This window comes from Dermacentor variabilis, chromosome 3, assembly GCF_050947875.1.
Source record: "Dermacentor variabilis isolate Ectoservices chromosome 3, ASM5094787v1, whole genome shotgun sequence".
Taxonomy (NCBI): Eukaryota; Metazoa; Arthropoda; class Arachnida; order Ixodida; family Ixodidae; genus Dermacentor; species Dermacentor variabilis.
Window position 1 is genome coordinate 1783208 of NC_134570.1, and position 18487 is coordinate 1801694.

The window sequence follows — 18487 nt, forward strand, 5'->3', positions numbered from 1 at the left end:
AAGTGTTCCTTTCAGTTACGATGACCCGGAACGGTATTGCCAGTGTGTGGGTCTTCACAGAGAAGAATACATTTAACTGTCCTTCTTTTGCTTTCTTAAGATGCTTGTAAAGGCCTTCTAGGCTGAAAGCATCAAGAAGCGCCACTGGCTTTTCCTTCACTTTGGCTACATTATCTTTCACTTCTTTAAAGTTCTTACGAATAGCCAAACTTGCCTTTTCCTGTTAAACCCCTTTAGGTATCACCACAAAAGAACCTTCTTTGTCCGAAACAGCAACCCTTAACCCACTGTTAACTAGACAGTCCACAGTTTTATCCAACAGGTGGAATTTACCGCCTTTAGTTTTAGTCCTGGAGCACACATCAATGCAATCAGCGCTCATCCTGTGTCCTTTCACTCCGTCATCGTCTTGTTCGCGCTGTTACCATTATGAATGTATACCAACTTGCCCAACTTTCCACTTTAATACAGTTTATTGGCATGGTGTACACTGAGCCTGTGCTGGGAGTGCTATCAAACGGAAGGGTGGTATCATTAGCATAAATTATATGCTTAGCATGCTCCTTAACATGGGTTATGTCAAAGACACTTTTACTATTTGAGATATTCGAACAGCCAAAATTGCTCTTGTCGGTTTTTTTAAGTCAGCTCCGCCGCAGTACAGCTGTGTTATGCGGCGAAGCGTACAGAATGTATTGCGGCGAAGCATATTTGTGCAGCGACGCTTATCAAACGTAAGAAGGGGACACTGTCGCATGGGGCAAGTGCTAGTGGCTATGGCTATCCGACACCAACATCTCAGGTACCCCACATTGTGCTGCTACTTCATGCATTTGGACAACACCAGCTGCCAGGTGGAAATCTCTCTGTCTGCTACTAACTTGACTAAGTACCTAAAAACACGGTTTCCAAAGTACAAATTTGACTAAGTAACAACTTTGGCAATGTTTTTAGACCCTCACCCTGAAGTAGTTGAGTGCCATGGGATGCTTCAATGGAAAACTGGATTAAAAACCTGGCTTTATAAGAAGCAAGAAAAAAATTGGACACCAAGGAACCCAGATATGTCTTCAGAAACGAAAGCTTCTGAAGAGGCTCCTTCCACGTCAGCGCTGTGGATAAGTTCATCAACGAGCAGCAATGTTCACTGCAACAAGCACAGTTTGAAATACATGTACCCGATGAAATAAAATAAGATCCGTGTGAGTGGTGGTGCAAGCCAACGGTTGGCTCAGCTAGCGAAGATATGCCAGGCATTAATGTGTCTTATGAGGAGCTCTTTATGGTAGGAATGTGGACATGCAGGAAGGTGTCTCTGCTCTGCGGACTTGCTGAGGAGCTATCCTTCCTTTATGACAACATCAAGCAACTGCAACTGAAATTATGATGCTGTCAAGCAAAAGTGTTGTACCAGAGAATTTTGTTGAACACCAAGCATAATTTTCCTGCGTGTTATTTGCTGTGCAATAAACTGCTTTTTTATTTTACACCTCTGGTTGGTGAAAAAGAATGGATATTTGCAAGACCAACAGTATTCATAGCAGAAAAATATTTGATTAAATTCACTCTTTGTCTTCAGTATTGAAATTCACATCGAAGTTGACAATTTCATATTTGCATACCCCTAGTTATTTCTAGTCATTTCATTTATATAGAGGGTAAAAAGAAAGGCGCCAAGTATGCTCCTCTGAGAAACTCCACATCTAATTGGCTTTGTTTATCACAGAGCTAACTCTTGTAATCATCACCAACTGGGAGTGGTGCTGTAGGTATGATTTAATTAACAAATGAGTTGTGCCTCAAATATCGTAATAATCTAGCTTACTTAGTAATACATTATGTTAATTACCTAAAACCCCTTTCAATAATCAAGAGAAAGGCCGAGCAACCCATTTCTGCGTTCCTGGTGTCACGGATGCAGCCCTGGGATGCTATGCTTGCCAGTACAGTCATACTCAACCATCCAATGTTCGTTATGTTCGTTCATGGAGATGTTGTGCAAGAATCGAGGTGCCTTCCCGCGCCTCGTCCTCCAGCTTGCGCATTGCGCTTAGCTAGATCTCCCGAGAATCGTCACCCCAGTGGCAACATGACGGATAGACTAGCATGCTAGAGCTAATTTTCCCCGCAAACCGTGTTTTTTTCTCTCCCCCGCCCCCCCATCACTTTAGCTCTGTGCCGCCGAGCGCTTCATCGACGCAGCAGATGCTCACAGGCACACAATGAGTTGGTTACGTGGGACTTCTGCTCCCGCAACTTCTTGTTTCCGCACTTGGTGGACTGCTACCCAGTTAGCCCTAGCACAGCAACTGCCCATACTTAATCAGTCTCGCAGTGAGCCTTTGCCCATGAGTGCCGCACCGTGCCGTATCTCGGGTTATTAAACCCGTGTTTGTCGGCAATCTGTCTCCCGAGTCTTCTCCGAGCTGTGTCAGAGAGTCGAGGAACCTTGACGTATCAAAATTGGCCCAAAATTCGAATTTTCAATTTTTATTTTCCGCATCTGACATGTTTCAGTGCCTATCTCCAAAATTTGGTTACAAAACACCGTGTAGTTCTTCAGTTATCGTGATCTAAATATGCGAATCCGCAAGCGTTGCCCGCTATATTGGGAACAAATCGTGCCCGATTTTCAATGTGCATAACTCGACAACTACGCGCTCTGCCAGCACCATTTGGGTATCATTCGAAAGCTCACGTTTCTGGCTTTATTCGATGGTAGGCAACATTGTGGGCACTGCGGTCACGAAAGAAACAACAGAAAAAGCAATTCGTCGCACACTATTATTAGCTAGTTTCAGCATGTGACCAAGATGGCAAGTTATGATTGGCTACAAGGACCATGAGTGCTCAAACGACGAAAACAGCCACCATTTTGTCTTAGTCTCACGACTGTGACGCTGGATGTGCGGGAGGTCCGACAAAGTTTCGTGTCGTGAATTGTTATGGGCGGATACGTACGAGACGCAATAAACTTACAAAAGTGATTCTGCCGTCGCAGTCGGCACATGATGCCCAGCAGCTCGCCACTGCAGTCATACCACTGCCGAATGTTGATGCCTCACTGCTTTGCCGGATCACGCATATCCGTATGCCGGCTACACTCACGTAAGAATTGAACACGGCTGTTGTAACAGAACAGTAAGTGGATAAGATAAGAGCACATGAGAAAGCTGCACTCGACAAGATTGCATCTACGACAGCCACGGAGCAAAAGATTCGGAGTTTTGTTGAAGATCCGACTGCCGATAGTGCAACACCCTCGGTCGCAAAGCCCGCTACTTCGTACATTGTCGTCAGACTTGCAGCAGTGAATAATCTTCTTGGCGTTTCCCCGTGTAATACTCACGGTGGTTCTGCATAGCTGGTGCGGAGCGGTCAGAATTACTGTCTCACTACTAAACTGACTGTGGTTTGCGAGATCTGCAGTGAAGTTGCATCAGGATGGAGCTTGCGAGAACTTGAGGGCCCGAAAATGTGTAATCCTTTTGAAGTGGACATACTCGCAGTGCATGCTATATTGTTGACCGGCAACGGCCAAATGGCTATGAATTATACCTAGTGCCTTCTGATGGCCTTTGATGCCGTTTTTTCCCCACTTTCTTTCATCAGCATCATCATCAGCCTGGCTACGCCCCCTGCAGGGCAAAGGCCTCTCCCATACTTCTCCAACTACCCCGGTCATGTGCTAATTGTGGCCGTGTTGTCCCTGCAAACTTCTTAATCTTATCCGCCCACCTAACTTTCTGCCGCCCCTTACTCTTTCAATACATCAGTTGTGAAATGTTTTGTTTTCTCAAAACCACAATTTTAATGATGCCGTATTGGAGGTGCATTATCCCTGCTTCTATTTGTGCTATCACTGTAATTCTTTATTTTCCAGAAAGGCAAAGCTGTGTAGAGTGCAAATAAACAAGATAACGTTACATTTATTAGAGATTTTTTTAAAAATGTTTCTTTCTTTGGAATTTGGCGGAATTTAGATGGATTTCTCTCACTGAAGTTTGCCATGTTCTCATTTGATATAAAATCGGCTTAGAACACCATACTTGCTTATTTGCACTCTTTGTTAGTTCCACATTATTTTTGTATGTCGATATTTAGTATGCCATGTATAGTTTGGCAGATAGCTCCCCTCCAAGCTAAATTTCTTCAATTTATGGAAAGTTAGCTACTCTGCAAGAAAACTGGATGTATATTTAAAACTAGCACATTGAAATACATAAACTTGGCAAGTTTCATCAAAATTGACAAAGAATTAAAAATCCCTCCTTAAGCCTTCGCAGGAAATTCCAACCTGATTCATCCTCTCACGTGTGCACAACCCCAGTGGCTCCAATAGCGGCTGCATCTGTCTTGGAGGCGCTTAGGAACGTGTTGAACACACTTCATCACCTTTTAAAATGCTCAAATGAAATGCTTCCTTATGAAATGATTGTCCTAAAGTTATCCTACAATTGCTTCTGCTATGGAATACGATAGGAAACCAAAACCAAAACTGCATTCCCAACAACCCACCATTGTAGCCAGCCTAGCCAACGTCATTGCCATCCCAAAGTGGCAACCACAGATGGCGGTGATATAACGAGTTCTTGTATAGCACAACGACAGCGATATGCGACTTTCATTCCAATTAGGAAAGCACTTTCAAAGGAAAAGTAATTTTACATGCCAAGTCAACAAGTTACACCATGCGTTCTTGACGTTCCCGAGAATTGTATGCATCACGGGACGAACTAGCTAAGCAGTGAGCCCTAACGTGGACCACAATCCCATTTGAGATTGTTGTGGAGTCGTTTGATAAATGCAGAATATCAAATGCGTTACGGATGCTACGGAGGACAACATATGATTCTTCACAGACAGCGATAAAGTGCTGTCTCAGTGTGATGACGATGGACCAAGTAAATAAATGTCCATTCTGAGTTTGCTGGTTTCATCTTCTTATTACCAGAACCGGAAGCACGCTGTCACAAAGTGCGTACCCAGGCCCCTCTCAAGATGGCCGCCATTGCCGCTGCAGCCGCAACACCGCTTGCACGGCGATGGGGAAGAGGGCTCCCCCATTGTTCCCGAGCCCGCCGAACCGGCTGGTCACGTGGGTCGCCTGAGCGTGACGAGGGACGAGGCGGCTCGGCGAGCGGGCAGAGTGGTTTGGGAGACGGAGCAGCGTGGTCGGGCACCGGGAGACAGCTGAAGATGTGGTCGGCAGGCTGAAATCTTCAGGCCGAAGTCTTCACTGGTCGATCGACAGACGGTGCAAGTCCGTCAAGATTTTCGGCAGCGAGGTACCAGCAGCCCGACGCTCTTCAGATCGGGATCTCGGCAAGCACGCCACAGATAAGACTGTGTTCCAGCCCACTCTCAGAACTTTCCGCCGGACTGTATTTCTTTAATTGCGTTTAATCTCGTGGCCGTTGGGAGGCAGATGGGCCTTGAGGGGCCAGCGCTCCGGGAATTTTTGCGTGACATGCGGTCCAAAGAAGAGGCAGATCGTCGCAAACGCAAGAAAGCGCAAGAGCTGCGACAACGCGAAGCCGACGAGTGCGATGGGGCACGGTCTTCCCGGCTTGTCCTCAAGTTGGAGAGGGAAATTGCGCTGTTGCGCGCGAGGGAGGGCCGTGTCGAGAGCATTCGTAACTCAGAGTGCCTGCCCAGCTCGACCGCCGCCGCTGACAAACCTGATTCCTCTGGAGTGAGCCTAGCTAAGGTTTGTGCCCAGCCTGAATCCTCCCTCGTGCCTCAGCCCTTGGGTGCCTGGGACTTCGAAGCGAACGAGAGGCCATTGCTTCGAGAGTTAGGCGGTGTGGTGGGCGACGATGGTCAGAGGCTGGCCACGAAGAACGTCAGCCGCCGCACAGGCAAAGGGTGCCGATATCGCAAGCTGATACAGGCGGCGAAGTGTGTGGCACGGCGGAGGCTGGCGAGTTACCACGCACCGCAGCGGCCCGAGGTACGGACCCCTGGCAGAATCTGATAGTGAGGAATAGGCCGCGCAAAACGACGCAGAAAGTCACGGAGGCGTCGACAGAGCTTGGCGGTTGCGGAGCGCTGCTCATTGCCGCAAAAGAGGGCGCGAGTGAGATATTCCGTTTATCTGCGGCAGGTGCCACTGAGTCGCGTCCTTCATAGCACCCAGTTGGTCAGGCGCTGCGCATGGGTGAGGACCGGGCAGGGGTCAGCATACCCCGATCGCCGAGCCAAAAGCAGGCAACCGGGGCGCGAAACTGCATGTCGCTGCGAAACGGGTAGCGGCAGGAATGCGACCCCAGCGAGTACGTTTGAAGAGCAAGGGGTATTGAGAAGGGCAGCCGGCACTGTATTGATCATTTGGTTTTGTTGATAGTACCACATCACTTTTTTTTTTTTGATTGCATTTGTTAATTGTTAATTTTTCTGCCCTTCAATACACTGATCTGTTATTTTTTGTTTGGGTTTTCTTTGTGTGTGTGATATGTGTTGCCTGTAGAGTGCACGTACGTGCTCTGCAGTGGATTGCGCCAGTCACAGGGCCCAAGGGGACAATACTGTATCGCATTCATTTTGATGCTGTGGATTCTCGGGACCATTATTTTATCGCTAGTTTTCTGTTCTTTTGTGTTGAGTTGGGTTGTGGACTGCACTGACTCGCCGAGAGCGAGGCGGCGATGTGTGCGGACAAGGGCCTTGTGCGGAGGACTTCCCGAACCGTTACCCACACGACGACGTGACTGTGCGCATGACCTTCGAGTGCATAGGGAGTGTGGTCTCTTTAAGGTGCATGTGCACGACTGTGTGCTAGTTTTGAATGTTATTAGAATAACATTCTTGTAGTCGGGGTGGTGTCACAAAGTGCAAGCCTGCGCCCCTCTCGAGATGGCCGCCATTGCCGCCGCAGCCGCAACGCCGCTTGCACGGCGATGGGGAAGAGGGCTCCCCATTGTTCCCGAGCCCGCCGAACCGGCTGGTCACGTGGGTCGCCTGAGCGTGACGAGGGACGAGGCGGCTCGGCGAGCGGGCAGAGTGGTTTGGGAGACGGAGCAGCGTGGTCGGGCACCGGGAGACAGCTGAAGATGTGGTCGGCAGGCTGAAATCTCCAGGCCGAAGTCTTCGCCGGTCGATCGACAGACTGTGCAAGTCCGTCAAGATCTTCGGCAGCGAGGTACCAGCAGCCCGACGCTCTTCAGATCGGGATCTTGGCAAGCACGCCACAGATAAGCCTCGTGTTCCAGCCCACTCTCAGAACTTTCCGCCGGACTGTATTTCTTTAATCGCGTTTAATCTTTTATTTAATTATTCATCGTGTGTTGATTCTTGTATGTTCTGTCAGTGTAGTGTTTGCCACATTTATTGTCGCGTGTATTTTTCATTTGTGTCGCATATATATATATATTTTTTATTTCGAGAGTGTTAGGAGTTCCCACATGGTGGGCTTTGTGTTGCACGAGTGGCGTCAGGGCGTGTGTTGTGACCCACACGCCTTCCGCGAGCTAGGACCCACTGCTTGTAGTTTTTATGTTCTTTTTTTTTCATTATATCTCGGACATCTTACTTTATTAAATTGAGTCTGCGTTTGTATGTCGCCCTCCGTCTCATGCCTCTGGTTCACGGTCGATCAGGCGTGGACCTTATCGCCGGTCAGCAGTCGAACCATCAGTAAACGCACGCGGGGTGGGTTTGTTGTCGCCCCATCTCCTCCGGTTCGGAGAGTGCGAATAGCTTACCACCAATCCTTGACACACGCTGCATTTCTCTTACTAAAATGTGAGGCGCATTCTTCATTTATACTTTGTTTGGGAACTCTAATGCAAGTTTTATACTACTTCTCTACCTTGAACCCATAAAAAGTGGGTGCACGTTTGATTTGGGGGAGAATCGGGGCAAATACTGCCACATGGATCGGTGGTATGTTTTGGTGTTTTTTCTACCTCTTCAGAAGCATAGACTGTGGGGCCAGTTGGTGCATCACCTTTGCAGGATTTGACTGCTTTTCCGATGCCTTCCAATTCTATGTCGGCGAGGAGGGCTACTGCCCTGGACTTCAGCTTAGAAGCAGCGCTGTCCTCCAGCCTGAAGTGAGCGTCTGTCCTGCCCACTCTATTTCTTCACGCCTGTATTTCCGCTCAATGACACTGCTTTCTGCCTCGTGTTTAATTCTGCGGTATTCGTATTCGATATCGAGGTTCGAGTGTAGTGTCGCTTTGCTGGCACTAAACATTTCCTGTGGCATGAGTATCTGTAAACACTGAGTGAAAGAAGTGATTGTGGCCCCACAGGAGAAGCACATCTGCAGATGTGTGTGGCGTTGATACATGTCGAATGTGGGAGCAAATGGAAGTTAGGTAGTGCAGCGCCTTTACATGGCGATTTTCAACTGGACGTTACAACTGTTTCATGTAAACAATAATTTGACTTGGCCGGGTTTGATATACCTGGGATCGACTGTATTACTGAGCGTTTGATTGATGGCATTCATCTGGCTGCAATCCAGCAATCGTGGTTGCCGTACTGGTGCATTGCCCGTGTTTTTGGGGACGAGAAGGAATGGTAAGAATGTGTGGGCCGCCATATTTGAGGCAACGGCCACTATGGGAAAGTCAGCCTAGCCCTTTTCAATGACAGTCCACTTTGCTAGGTTGCTTTCATCGAAATTTCAATGCTCACGCATGCCATACGGAAGGGTTTCTTCCAAAAGTGGATGGCTAAGCAAAGCTCAATTCGCAACACGTTCTCGTGTGATCTGCGAGGGCTTACCTGGAGCGTGAACGGGAGGCCAGTTGAGGTGCTGGTCGAGAGGCGTGCCCGTTGGGCTGCTTGGGTGGAGATGGTGGGGCAGCCTCCTCCTGAGGGCGTTCCTTGGGAGGCTTACTTGACGCAGGGGGCCTTGGTGGGCTGCGCATAAAAACAACCTTAGCACACTGCACTTGCTTTCACAGGGTGCCACCCTTGCCTGTCACGAGGTTGGTCACTGTTGTGCTCCTTGCTCGTCTTCTCCTTGTTAGGCTTACTCGGCTTGGCCTTGACTGCTTCCTTGGGGCGGCGATCACCACTTCGGGCAGATTTGTTGGGCCTGTGAGCAAACAATGTGTCGCTTGGCTGATGTGCGTGATGTGATGTTCATGGGCAACGCGAACAAGTGCTGTCATTACTCATTTTGCCACTTCATGCAAGGCGATCGGGGCAGCACCATCTCTGGCGGCCAGTTACGCCACAGTTCAGAATCACTGTACCATGTTCTTATTCATAAAGGTGCTTTACACGACACTGTTATTGTATTTCATTTGACAATGACGCTCATTAATGACAGAGCTCACAAACTACTCCAGCTGTTTGCATACTTGCTTGCCCACTGGTGACCAAAGGAAAACAGTTAACATTGCCTGTGAGAGACTTATTTCTCCCGTAATTTCTTCGTGTGCAGTGCCTATTCTCATTTGAAAACACACTGATTGCAGCTGCGTTATTCTATGCCAAACGTGCTATCCAAAAACTCTACCCTCTCCGATTTGTTTTTAAGAAATTGTGGGCATTTACTTGGTTAAAAGTGGTCTCCCCAAAATGTTAAGTGAAAAAAAAAAAGAAAGAAAAAATTCTGTCTGCCCGAGTGCCATTTTAATTTTACCCTTAAAACATAGTGAAAGAAAATAAAACAGAAGAAGGAAGTGAAACATAATGTAAAACAAAAGTGAAAATCTCGTCTCAATAAATTATAACAAATGTGCTTTACTATGCACTCATTTGGCAGCCCCAACCTTAGTTCTGATACACAGTGGAACCTCACTGATGTGATCCTATTATGTCCTGGCACCAACATTATGTCCTAAGCCGCATTTACATGAATGCGACAGTGTCGCATCGCATCGCATTTCTAGCGCATCACATTCATGTAAACAGCAGTAATGCGCTAGAAAGGCGCATCGCATTAATGCGCCAGGCGAGGGTAGATTTACGGGCGAGAGTCGACTCTCGCGGAGCATGTAAACGCAGGATCGTTGCATTAGGAATGATGGGAAGGAATTAGCCATCAACATGGCGGCAGTCCCGGCTGCCCGCTTCGAATTGAATTTGGCGTTGCTTTTGTAAAATGCACTTCGTTCGCAGCAAATGATTGTGTAAACAGCTTTCGCTTAGTCTCAGGCCGCTTCGACGACAGAGCATTATGGATACCCTTGTGACGTTTTCGAGATCGCTTCTCGTTTCGAATGAGTCAAAGCCTAACGAAAGAAACATTCGAGATGTCAGCGCTACCTATCGCTAGAGTCGGAAAATAGCCGCAATGACGGCATATGGCCTGGGCCTGACCCTGGGCCTGATCTTGATTTGTTAGCTAACACTCTGGCATCTGTATTAAAAACGGTTCGTAAATTAGATGCTGGATGGCAGGCCATACTGAGCGAGCTACGAAGTATAAGAGAGAAGCAGGAAGCAATGGAGGGTGAGGTAAAGCACCTCAAAGAAAAACAAGCTGCTGCTAGTGAAGTCATGCGCCTAAATGACGAGCAAAAAGCAATGTCTGGGGAAGTCGCCAGTTCGACAGCTGAACTTGCATCCATCAAAACAGCTTATTTTTTGCTTAACCTGGCTGATAATAGTGCCGGCCACAATTCATTAAGTGGCATAAATGAGCAATTGCAGTCTATTGCCGCAAAGTGTGATGACACTGAGAATCCAATGTGTCACTGCAATCTTTTATTTTTTGGATTGTGAGACCAAGAAAGGAAGAACTGGGTAGTTCTAGAAAAAAGAAAAATCCTTTTTGTTCTGAGAAGCTTGAAATACACATAACCAGCACATAATTGGAGCACACACACAGTTTAGGCGTGTTCACTGAAGGTACGCGCAGGCCAATTATAGCCAAGTTTGCTTTCTTTAAAGGGACCACTAAAGTGAAACCATAAATCAGTTTAGACTAATGAAGCATTGTTTGAGAACCTTGCAGGCAGTCATTTAAAAAAAATAGTTTGATATTAGATGAGAAAATGAAGGTTCAAGTATCAGTATTTGAATTTCGCGCCGAAACACCAGCGCCGATACGTCAGCGAGACGTCAGGGATTCCAAAGTATGTTTTCCATTTGGGCCGCGTGGGATGAATAAAGATTTTCGAAAGTTGCCATGTTTAATATTTTGTTCCTTTAGAACACAATGTGGTCTATCTGTACCGCTATATATTGTTACGTGTAGCTGACGTACGAGTCTACAATATATTTACACGTAGACAAGCGGTGGCAATGATGGCGACGCTATATCAAGCGGTGGCCACGTCGTCTTCCTTCTCCTCAGTGCAGCCACACTGTGGCGGCTGTTCCGTAGCATCACCCCCGGCAGTAGAAGCGCCGTCCCGGTGCTTAATCTACACATCCGCGGCGAAAGGTGCGTGATATGGCTTTAGTCTCGCCACGTGAACGATGTCACTTGCAGCCGACGATGACGCTGAGAGGCTGGCGGGGATGACTTCATACGTGACATCGGTCACTTGTCGCACCACACGGTATGGGCCAGTGTAGCGGGACAGCAGCTTTTCGGAAAGGCCCACACGTCGAATGGGGGACCAGAGAAGCACCAGAGAACCCGGAGTAAATTGTACGTCGCGATGGTGGCAATCGTAGAGGCGTCTCTGATGCTCCTGCGAGGCCTCGAGACGGGTGCGGGCGAGCTGGCGCGCGTGGTCGGCGTGTGCGATCGCGTCACGGGCGTATTCAGTGGCTGAACGTGTGGCCGAGGGCAACAATGTGTCCAAGGGCAACGCGGGTTCTCGGCCATATAGGAGGTAGAATGGTGAATAGCCGGCGGTGTCGTGACGCGATGAATTATACGCGAACGTCACATATGGTAAGTGAAGATCCCAGTCGTGGTGGTCGGTCGCGACGTACTTGGATAGCATGTCGGTGATGGTCCGGTTGAGGCGCTCCCGTGAGGCCGTTGGTCTGTGGGTGGTAGGACGTGCTGAACTTGTGCTTAGTCGAGCAGGAGCGGAGGATGTCCTCGACGACTGCCGACAGAAAGCTGCGGCCACGGTCAGTGAGTAATTGGCGCGGGGCACCGTGCACTAAAATGATGTCATACAGAAGAAAGTCGGCAACGTCAGTAGCACAACTTGTCGGGAGGGCTCTGGTGATTGCGTACCGCGTAGCATAATCAGTAGCGACGGCGACCCATTTATTTCCGGAGCCCGAGAGAGGGAACGGTCCAAGAAGGTCTAGACCAACACGGAAAAAGGGTTCCGGTGGGATGTCGATCGGCTGAAGACATCCAGCTGGAGGTGTGGAGGGCTTCTTCCGGCGCTGACAGGGCTCACAAGCGGCAACGTAGCGCCGCACGGAGCGAGCGAGACCCGGCCAAAAGAAGCGACGGCGTACACGGTCGTATGTGCGCGAGACGCCCAAGTGTCCAGCCACGGGAGCGTCGTGAAGTTGTTTGAGGACAGTCGACCGCAAGTGGGATGGAATTACGAGCAGAAGGTCACGGCCGTGTGGATCGAGATTGCGGCGGTATAGTGTCCCTTCCTTAAGGAGAAACATCCGGAGAGAGGCGTCGCCAGGCGTTGACTCCAGATGGTCGATGAGGGCGCGTAAGGAAGGATCGCGGCGTTGCTCATTGCCGATTTCGAGCAACTTGGACACAGAGAAAACGCAAGTGATGGTGTCCGCATCAGCCGGGTCGTCGACGGGGTAGCGGGACAAACAATCCGCATCCTGGTGCAAGCGTCCCGTCTTGTATACCACGGAGAAGGTATATTCTTGCAGGCGTAACGTCCAGCGAGCGAGTCGTCCCGTGGGGTCCTTGAGCGAGGATAGCCAGCAGAGCGCGTGGTGATCAGTGATGACACAGAAGGGGCGTCCGTACAAGTATGGGCGAAACTTGGCAACAGCCCACACAAGAGCGAGGCACTCGCGCTCTGTGATTGAATAATTGCGCTCGGCGGGTGAGAGAAGTCGGCTGGCATAGGCTATAACGCGATCATGTCCACGCTGGTGTTGTGCTAATACTGCTCCTATGCCGTGACCACTGGCATCAGTTCTAACTTCCGTTGAAGCAGACGGGTCAAAATGGGCCAGAATTGGAGGCGTGGTAAGGAGAGTAGTGAGCTGCGAAAAAGATGCGGCATGGTCAGGTCCCCAAGAAAATAGGGCGTCTTTCTTCAAGAGGTCGGTAAGGGGACGGGCGATGGTCGCAAAATCCTTCACAAAGCGTCGGAAATATGAGCACAGCCCTACGAAACTACGAACGTCCTTGGTAGACTTCGGAACAGGAAAGTTCGTAACGGCGCGAATCTTGTCCGGGTCAGGTCGCACGCCTCTGGCGTCCACGAGGTGTCCAAGGACGGTGATTTGGCGGCGAGCGAAGTGACATTTTGACGAGTTCAACTGGAGACCGGCGCGGCGGAACACGTCAAGAATCGCTGAAAGGCGGTCTAGATGCGTGTCAAATGTGGGTGAGTAAACGATGACGTCGTCCAGATAGCACAAACAGGTGGACCACTTGAACCCCTGAAGCAAAGAGTCCATCATTCGTTCGAAGGTGGCGGGCGCGTTACAGAGACCGAAAGGCATCACCTTGAACTGATAAAGGCCGTCAGGGGTAACAAATGCAGTCTTCTCTCTGTCCATGTCGTCGACGGATATCTGCCAGTATCCGGACCGTAAGTCGATAGAAGAAAAATAAGTGGCACCGTACAGGCAGTCTAGAGCGTCATCAATACGTGGCAAAGGGTACACGTCCTTTTTTGTGATTTTGTTCAGGTGGCGATAATCTACACAAAAACGCCACGTTCCATCCTTCTTTTTGACAAGTACGACGGGAGAAGCCCAGGGACTACAGGAAGGCTCGATAATGTCCTTTGCAAGCATGTTTTTGACTTCCTGTTGGATAACAGCTCGTTCTGACGCAGAAACACGATATGGACGACGGTGAATAGGGTTCGCATCGCCAGTGTTTATGCGATGGGTCACGACGGACGTTTGACCTAAGGGTCAGTTGTCAAAGTCAAAAATGTCGCGATAGCCTTCAAGAACGCGGCAAAGGGCTGCAGCTTGAGCAGGTGTAAGGTCAGAGGAGACCATCTTCTTCATGTCGACGTCAGTACTGTGCGATGACGTCACGGTATGGGCTGAGCTGTAACGATCTTCCACTGTGAATGGCTCGACCTCATCATCCTGCAAAGCGCGAATTATAGCCAAGGAGATCCCCTGAGGCAGAACTTGCGCGGTTAGCGCAAAATTGACGAGTGGAAGGCAGGTGCGGTTACCAGTAATTTTCAGCACAGTGTGCGGCACGATAACACCATGTGTAAGCATAACGGCCGGAATTGGTGCGGCCACGTAATTGCCGTCAGGTACAGCTGGTGAGGACAACAAGTCTACGTGTGTCATAGAGTGAGGTGGTAGGCGAATAAAATCGATGCAGCTCAGATGGCTGGGAGGCGGGTCCACAGGGTCGGCAAGAAGAGGCAAGTCAAGGCGAAGTGAGCCGGCCGAACAGTCAATGAGGGCAGAATGATGGGCAAGAAAATCCAGACCGAGAATGAGTTCGTGAGGGCAATGCTCGATGACGGTGAAGAGAACGACGGTGTGTCTCTCAGCAATGGTGAGTCGGGCAGAGCACATGCCAACAATAGCGACAGTCCCTCCGTCGGCGACTTGTACAAATCGGGTCGGGGCAGGCGTCAGAACTTTCTTGAGCCGACGGCGAAGAGCAGCACTCATAATGGACACATGCGCCCCGGTGTCAATCAACGCGCACACAGGAACATTGTCGACGAGAACGTCCAAAAGATTCTTGTTCGTCGGTAATGTGAAGCGAGGATTTTGAGCCAATGTCGTCGTTGCAGCTTCACCTCCAGAAGCTGCGCTGTCTAGTTTTCCGGGCGGGGGTGCGGCGAGTAGGTCGGAGAAGGAGCACGGCGAGACGGGGGCGAGCGAGATTGACGACGGGAGGGAGAAGGCGAGCGGGAGTAGCGGGGTCGTGTCAAAGGCGTCGCAGGGTCAGATGATGGGGTGGGCATAGAAGGGGCGAAGGAAAAGGACGCACTAGAGGGGCGAGGGTGGTAATTAGGAGAATAGCGTGTGGGGGAAGTCCAGCGGCTGCGGCAATGGCGAGCGACATGTCCAATGCGTCGGCAGTTAAAACAGATCGGCTTGTCGTCCACGGTTCGCCATTCGGAGGGGTTGCGCTGTCCATAAGAGTAAGAAGGGCGCGGTGGGGCCGTGCGTGGAGAGAGAGGTTCCGAGCATGCGGAACGAATGGAGTGCAGGCCGACGTTGGATAACTCTTGACGGACGATGGCCTGGATCAAGGAGATTGCCACCGGAGAATGATCAGGTGACGGAAATGAAGGGGCCGCCGGTTGTGCCGCTTCGACCTCACGACGAACAATGCGGGTCAAGTGGTCACATCGCGACGGCTGGTGGAAGAGGTCGTCACAGGATGACGTAGCAGCTGTGTTGGGAAGTCGCGTGATGTGCTGGGATAACCGGCGGCTTTTAGCATGCTCAAGACGGCGGCACTCCTTGAGGATCGTATCGATGCTGGTGACGTTGGTAAACACCAGTAAATTGAAGGCGTCGTCAGCAATCCCTTTGAGGACGTGATTTACCTTATCGTCCTCAGACATGGTCGGGTCAGCCTTGGCACAAAGGGCCAAGACGTCGAGAATGTAGGACACGTAGGACTCGGTCGACGTCTGTACACGTGTGGCTAGGGCTTTCTTGGCATTGACTTGACGACCGAAGGGATTGCCAAAAAGGTCGCGGAGCTTCTCTTTGAAGAGATCCCAGCTCGAGATCTCCTCTTCGTGAGTCTGGAACCATGCAAGTGGAGCTCCGTCGAGGTAGAAAACAACGTTCGCGAGCATAATAGTCGAATCCCACCTGTGACTGGTGCTGACACGTTCGTATAAGCGGAGCCAGTCGTCAACATCAGGACTGCCGACTCCGTTGAAAACACCAGGATCTCGAGGTGGGGAAATGGCGACGTAGGTCGGGGCTGCAGGCGGAGACGGTTGCGTAGAGGAAGGGCCGCCAGCAGGAGCCGAAGTTGCACTGTCGCCGTTGCGACCGCTGCGAAGCTCCATGACGGGTACGGGGAACGTCCACCTCCACCAAATTAATGTTACGTGTAGCTGACGTACGAGTCTACAATATATTTACACGTAGACAAGCGGTGGCAATGATGGCGACGCTATATCAAGCGGTGGCCACGTCGTCTTCCTTCTCCTCAGTGCAGCCACACTGTGGCGGCTGTTCCGTAGCAATATTGTTATGTGTGGAAAGACACAGGTGAAAGAGGCTATATACAGGCTATTTACACTGGAGCCAGACCCCCAGGCTGTCACTCGCTCCCGCCAAGGGCACAGACCCACTTCGTCGTCGTTCTCGTGGTGGCTCGTCCCTTGAGCATTGCTCTATGATATCGTAGTAATATAATTAGTAGGCCCCAGAAGATGCCATCAAAATCCAAGATGTCACAGCCCCCAGGTGCGGGAACTTAAGTAGGCGTCGCCACACGTATTTCGTTCTTGCGCTTTTTCTGGCTTACCAAACGTCTTATCGTTGTAAGAGTGGTGTTTTCGGTGTTGTAGAACGGTAATTTACTGATGCAAAAGAAATCATTTTTCACTTTAGTGTCCCTTTAAGGTCAAGCAAACCATTCAAGCATCTGCACACGAGCTAAAGGAAGCTGCATTTTCCATCCGAGAGGACTTTTTGCCATTGACACCAGAAGCTAGAAAAAAGTTGAGTTTGCTAAAAGTAAAAAAAAAAAAAAGCCTTTCACGATGTCTGTGGACAAGATTCACATGAAAAAAAATAAGAAGCTACACCTATGAACACTCCACTAAAACAATCGTCTCATTTTCCAGATAGCTAGCTCAGACTATTTGTCTGAAAAAACCCAGCCAAAACCACCAGTATGTTTATTATCACCGCCTTTCACTAAAATTTGTAGCCTGCTGCCCAAGTGCAATCTGGTTTGCTCTTTCCTTGAAGATGCCTAATCTGGTATACTTTTTACTGAGACGTGGCTGCATCCCAATATAACAACTTTTTGTGCCAACACTCTGTATAATGTATACAGACATGACCGCACCAAAAAAAAAAGAGGTGGTGACGTTCTTGGGGCTATCAAAAAGGCTGTTTCGTCCTTCATTGTTCGTGCCGATTGTGATCTAGAGATTGTCTGAGTTGCATGTTCGTCCCAATACGTTAAGATATTAATCTCACCGCCCACCAGATCACGATCACATTTTTGTTCAACAGCTGCGCAACAGTATTAAAAGTGCTATTGAGCAATTTTCCGCGAATAACATTTATATCTTCGGTGAATTTAATCTGCTGGATAATGATTGATCCCAGCTGTCTTCTACGAATTGATCTACAGCTGAGTTTGTGAACTAAGCATTAGATCTTATTTCAGGTAGTGTCTGAGCCCACACGAGGCTCAAATGTCCTCGATCTGTTATTGACTAACGTTCCCGAAACAGCTAACCTCATTTCTTGTCTGGAAGGTTTCAGTGACCATAAGTTACTGCATTTCCATGTTAATATTCTGTTACCATTTGCAGGCTTAGCTGTCAAACAAATCCATGATTATAACAAGGGTAACTATGTTGATATGAACACTGATCTAACTAAGTTTTTAGTGATACATTCCTACCCATTTTTTCCTGTTGTTCATTTAATGAAAACTGGGTGCTCTTTAACGACACTCTTTTAGCATTAGTTGATAAGTACATTCCATTCATTACAATTACTAATGATAAGTCTAAACCCTAGTTTAACAAGCATCTTCTTACTTTACGTAACCGAAAAAAACACCTGTATACACAAGCAAAAAATTTGAGCTGTCCTTCTGCATGGGCTTGTCACAAAGATTACCTAAGGAATTACTTCGCCGAAATAATCTAAGCTAAAAACAAGTATTACTCATGTGACCTACCCTTCCTTCTTAAGGCAGACCCGAAAAAAGGTTTTGGTGAACGATTGCTCCTGATTGTCTCACCCACAATGTAATGCTCTTTAATGATGACCAGAAAGTGACGTCCAATCAACAATCTGCATTCGAGTTTAACATGTATTCACCATTTAAGATTATTAACGAGTGCAAATTGTTCCCAATCACGATTTTCAATCTATGGTGCTAATTAACATTACAGCAGAAGAGATAGCAAAACTAATCTCAAATCTCAAAGTACTTTCTTCCACAGGCATAGATAACACAAATTCCAAGATACTAAAAGATACCTTGTCCATCTCTAACCAAACCCTCTGCATCATTTTCATGCAATCGTTATCATTAGGACTGCTCCTGAATAGTTCAAAAGTGCTAACAAGAATCCCTAGGAAAATTACCACCCTATCTCACTAACCTGCATCTGTTGCAAATAGCTCAAATATATAATGGTATCTAATATTTTAACCACCTAGAATCCAACAACTGCTTTAATAATTAGCACAGTTTCAGAAAATTCCTTTCGTGCAACACACTGCTAAATGAATTCACATCAGACTTGAG

The 18487-nt window shown here is 48.7% G+C and overlaps 1 protein-coding gene across 10 annotated transcripts in view; it reads right to left on the reverse strand.

Moving 5' to 3' along the window:
• The window catches only part of LOC142575078 (uncharacterized), a 270565-nt gene that overhangs the window by 48055 nt on the left and 204023 nt on the right, over nucleotides 1-18487 (reverse strand). For all 10 annotated transcript variants that reach the window (XM_075684049.1, XM_075684045.1, XM_075684048.1 and 7 more), the window contains 2 exons: nucleotides 8930-9049; nucleotides 8734-8871 (listed from right to left, as the gene is read on the reverse strand). In XM_075684049.1, the coding sequence (XP_075540164.1) occupies nucleotides 8734-8871; nucleotides 8930-9049 (258 nt within the window). The remainder of the gene's footprint in view (nucleotides 1-8733; nucleotides 8872-8929; nucleotides 9050-18487) is intronic.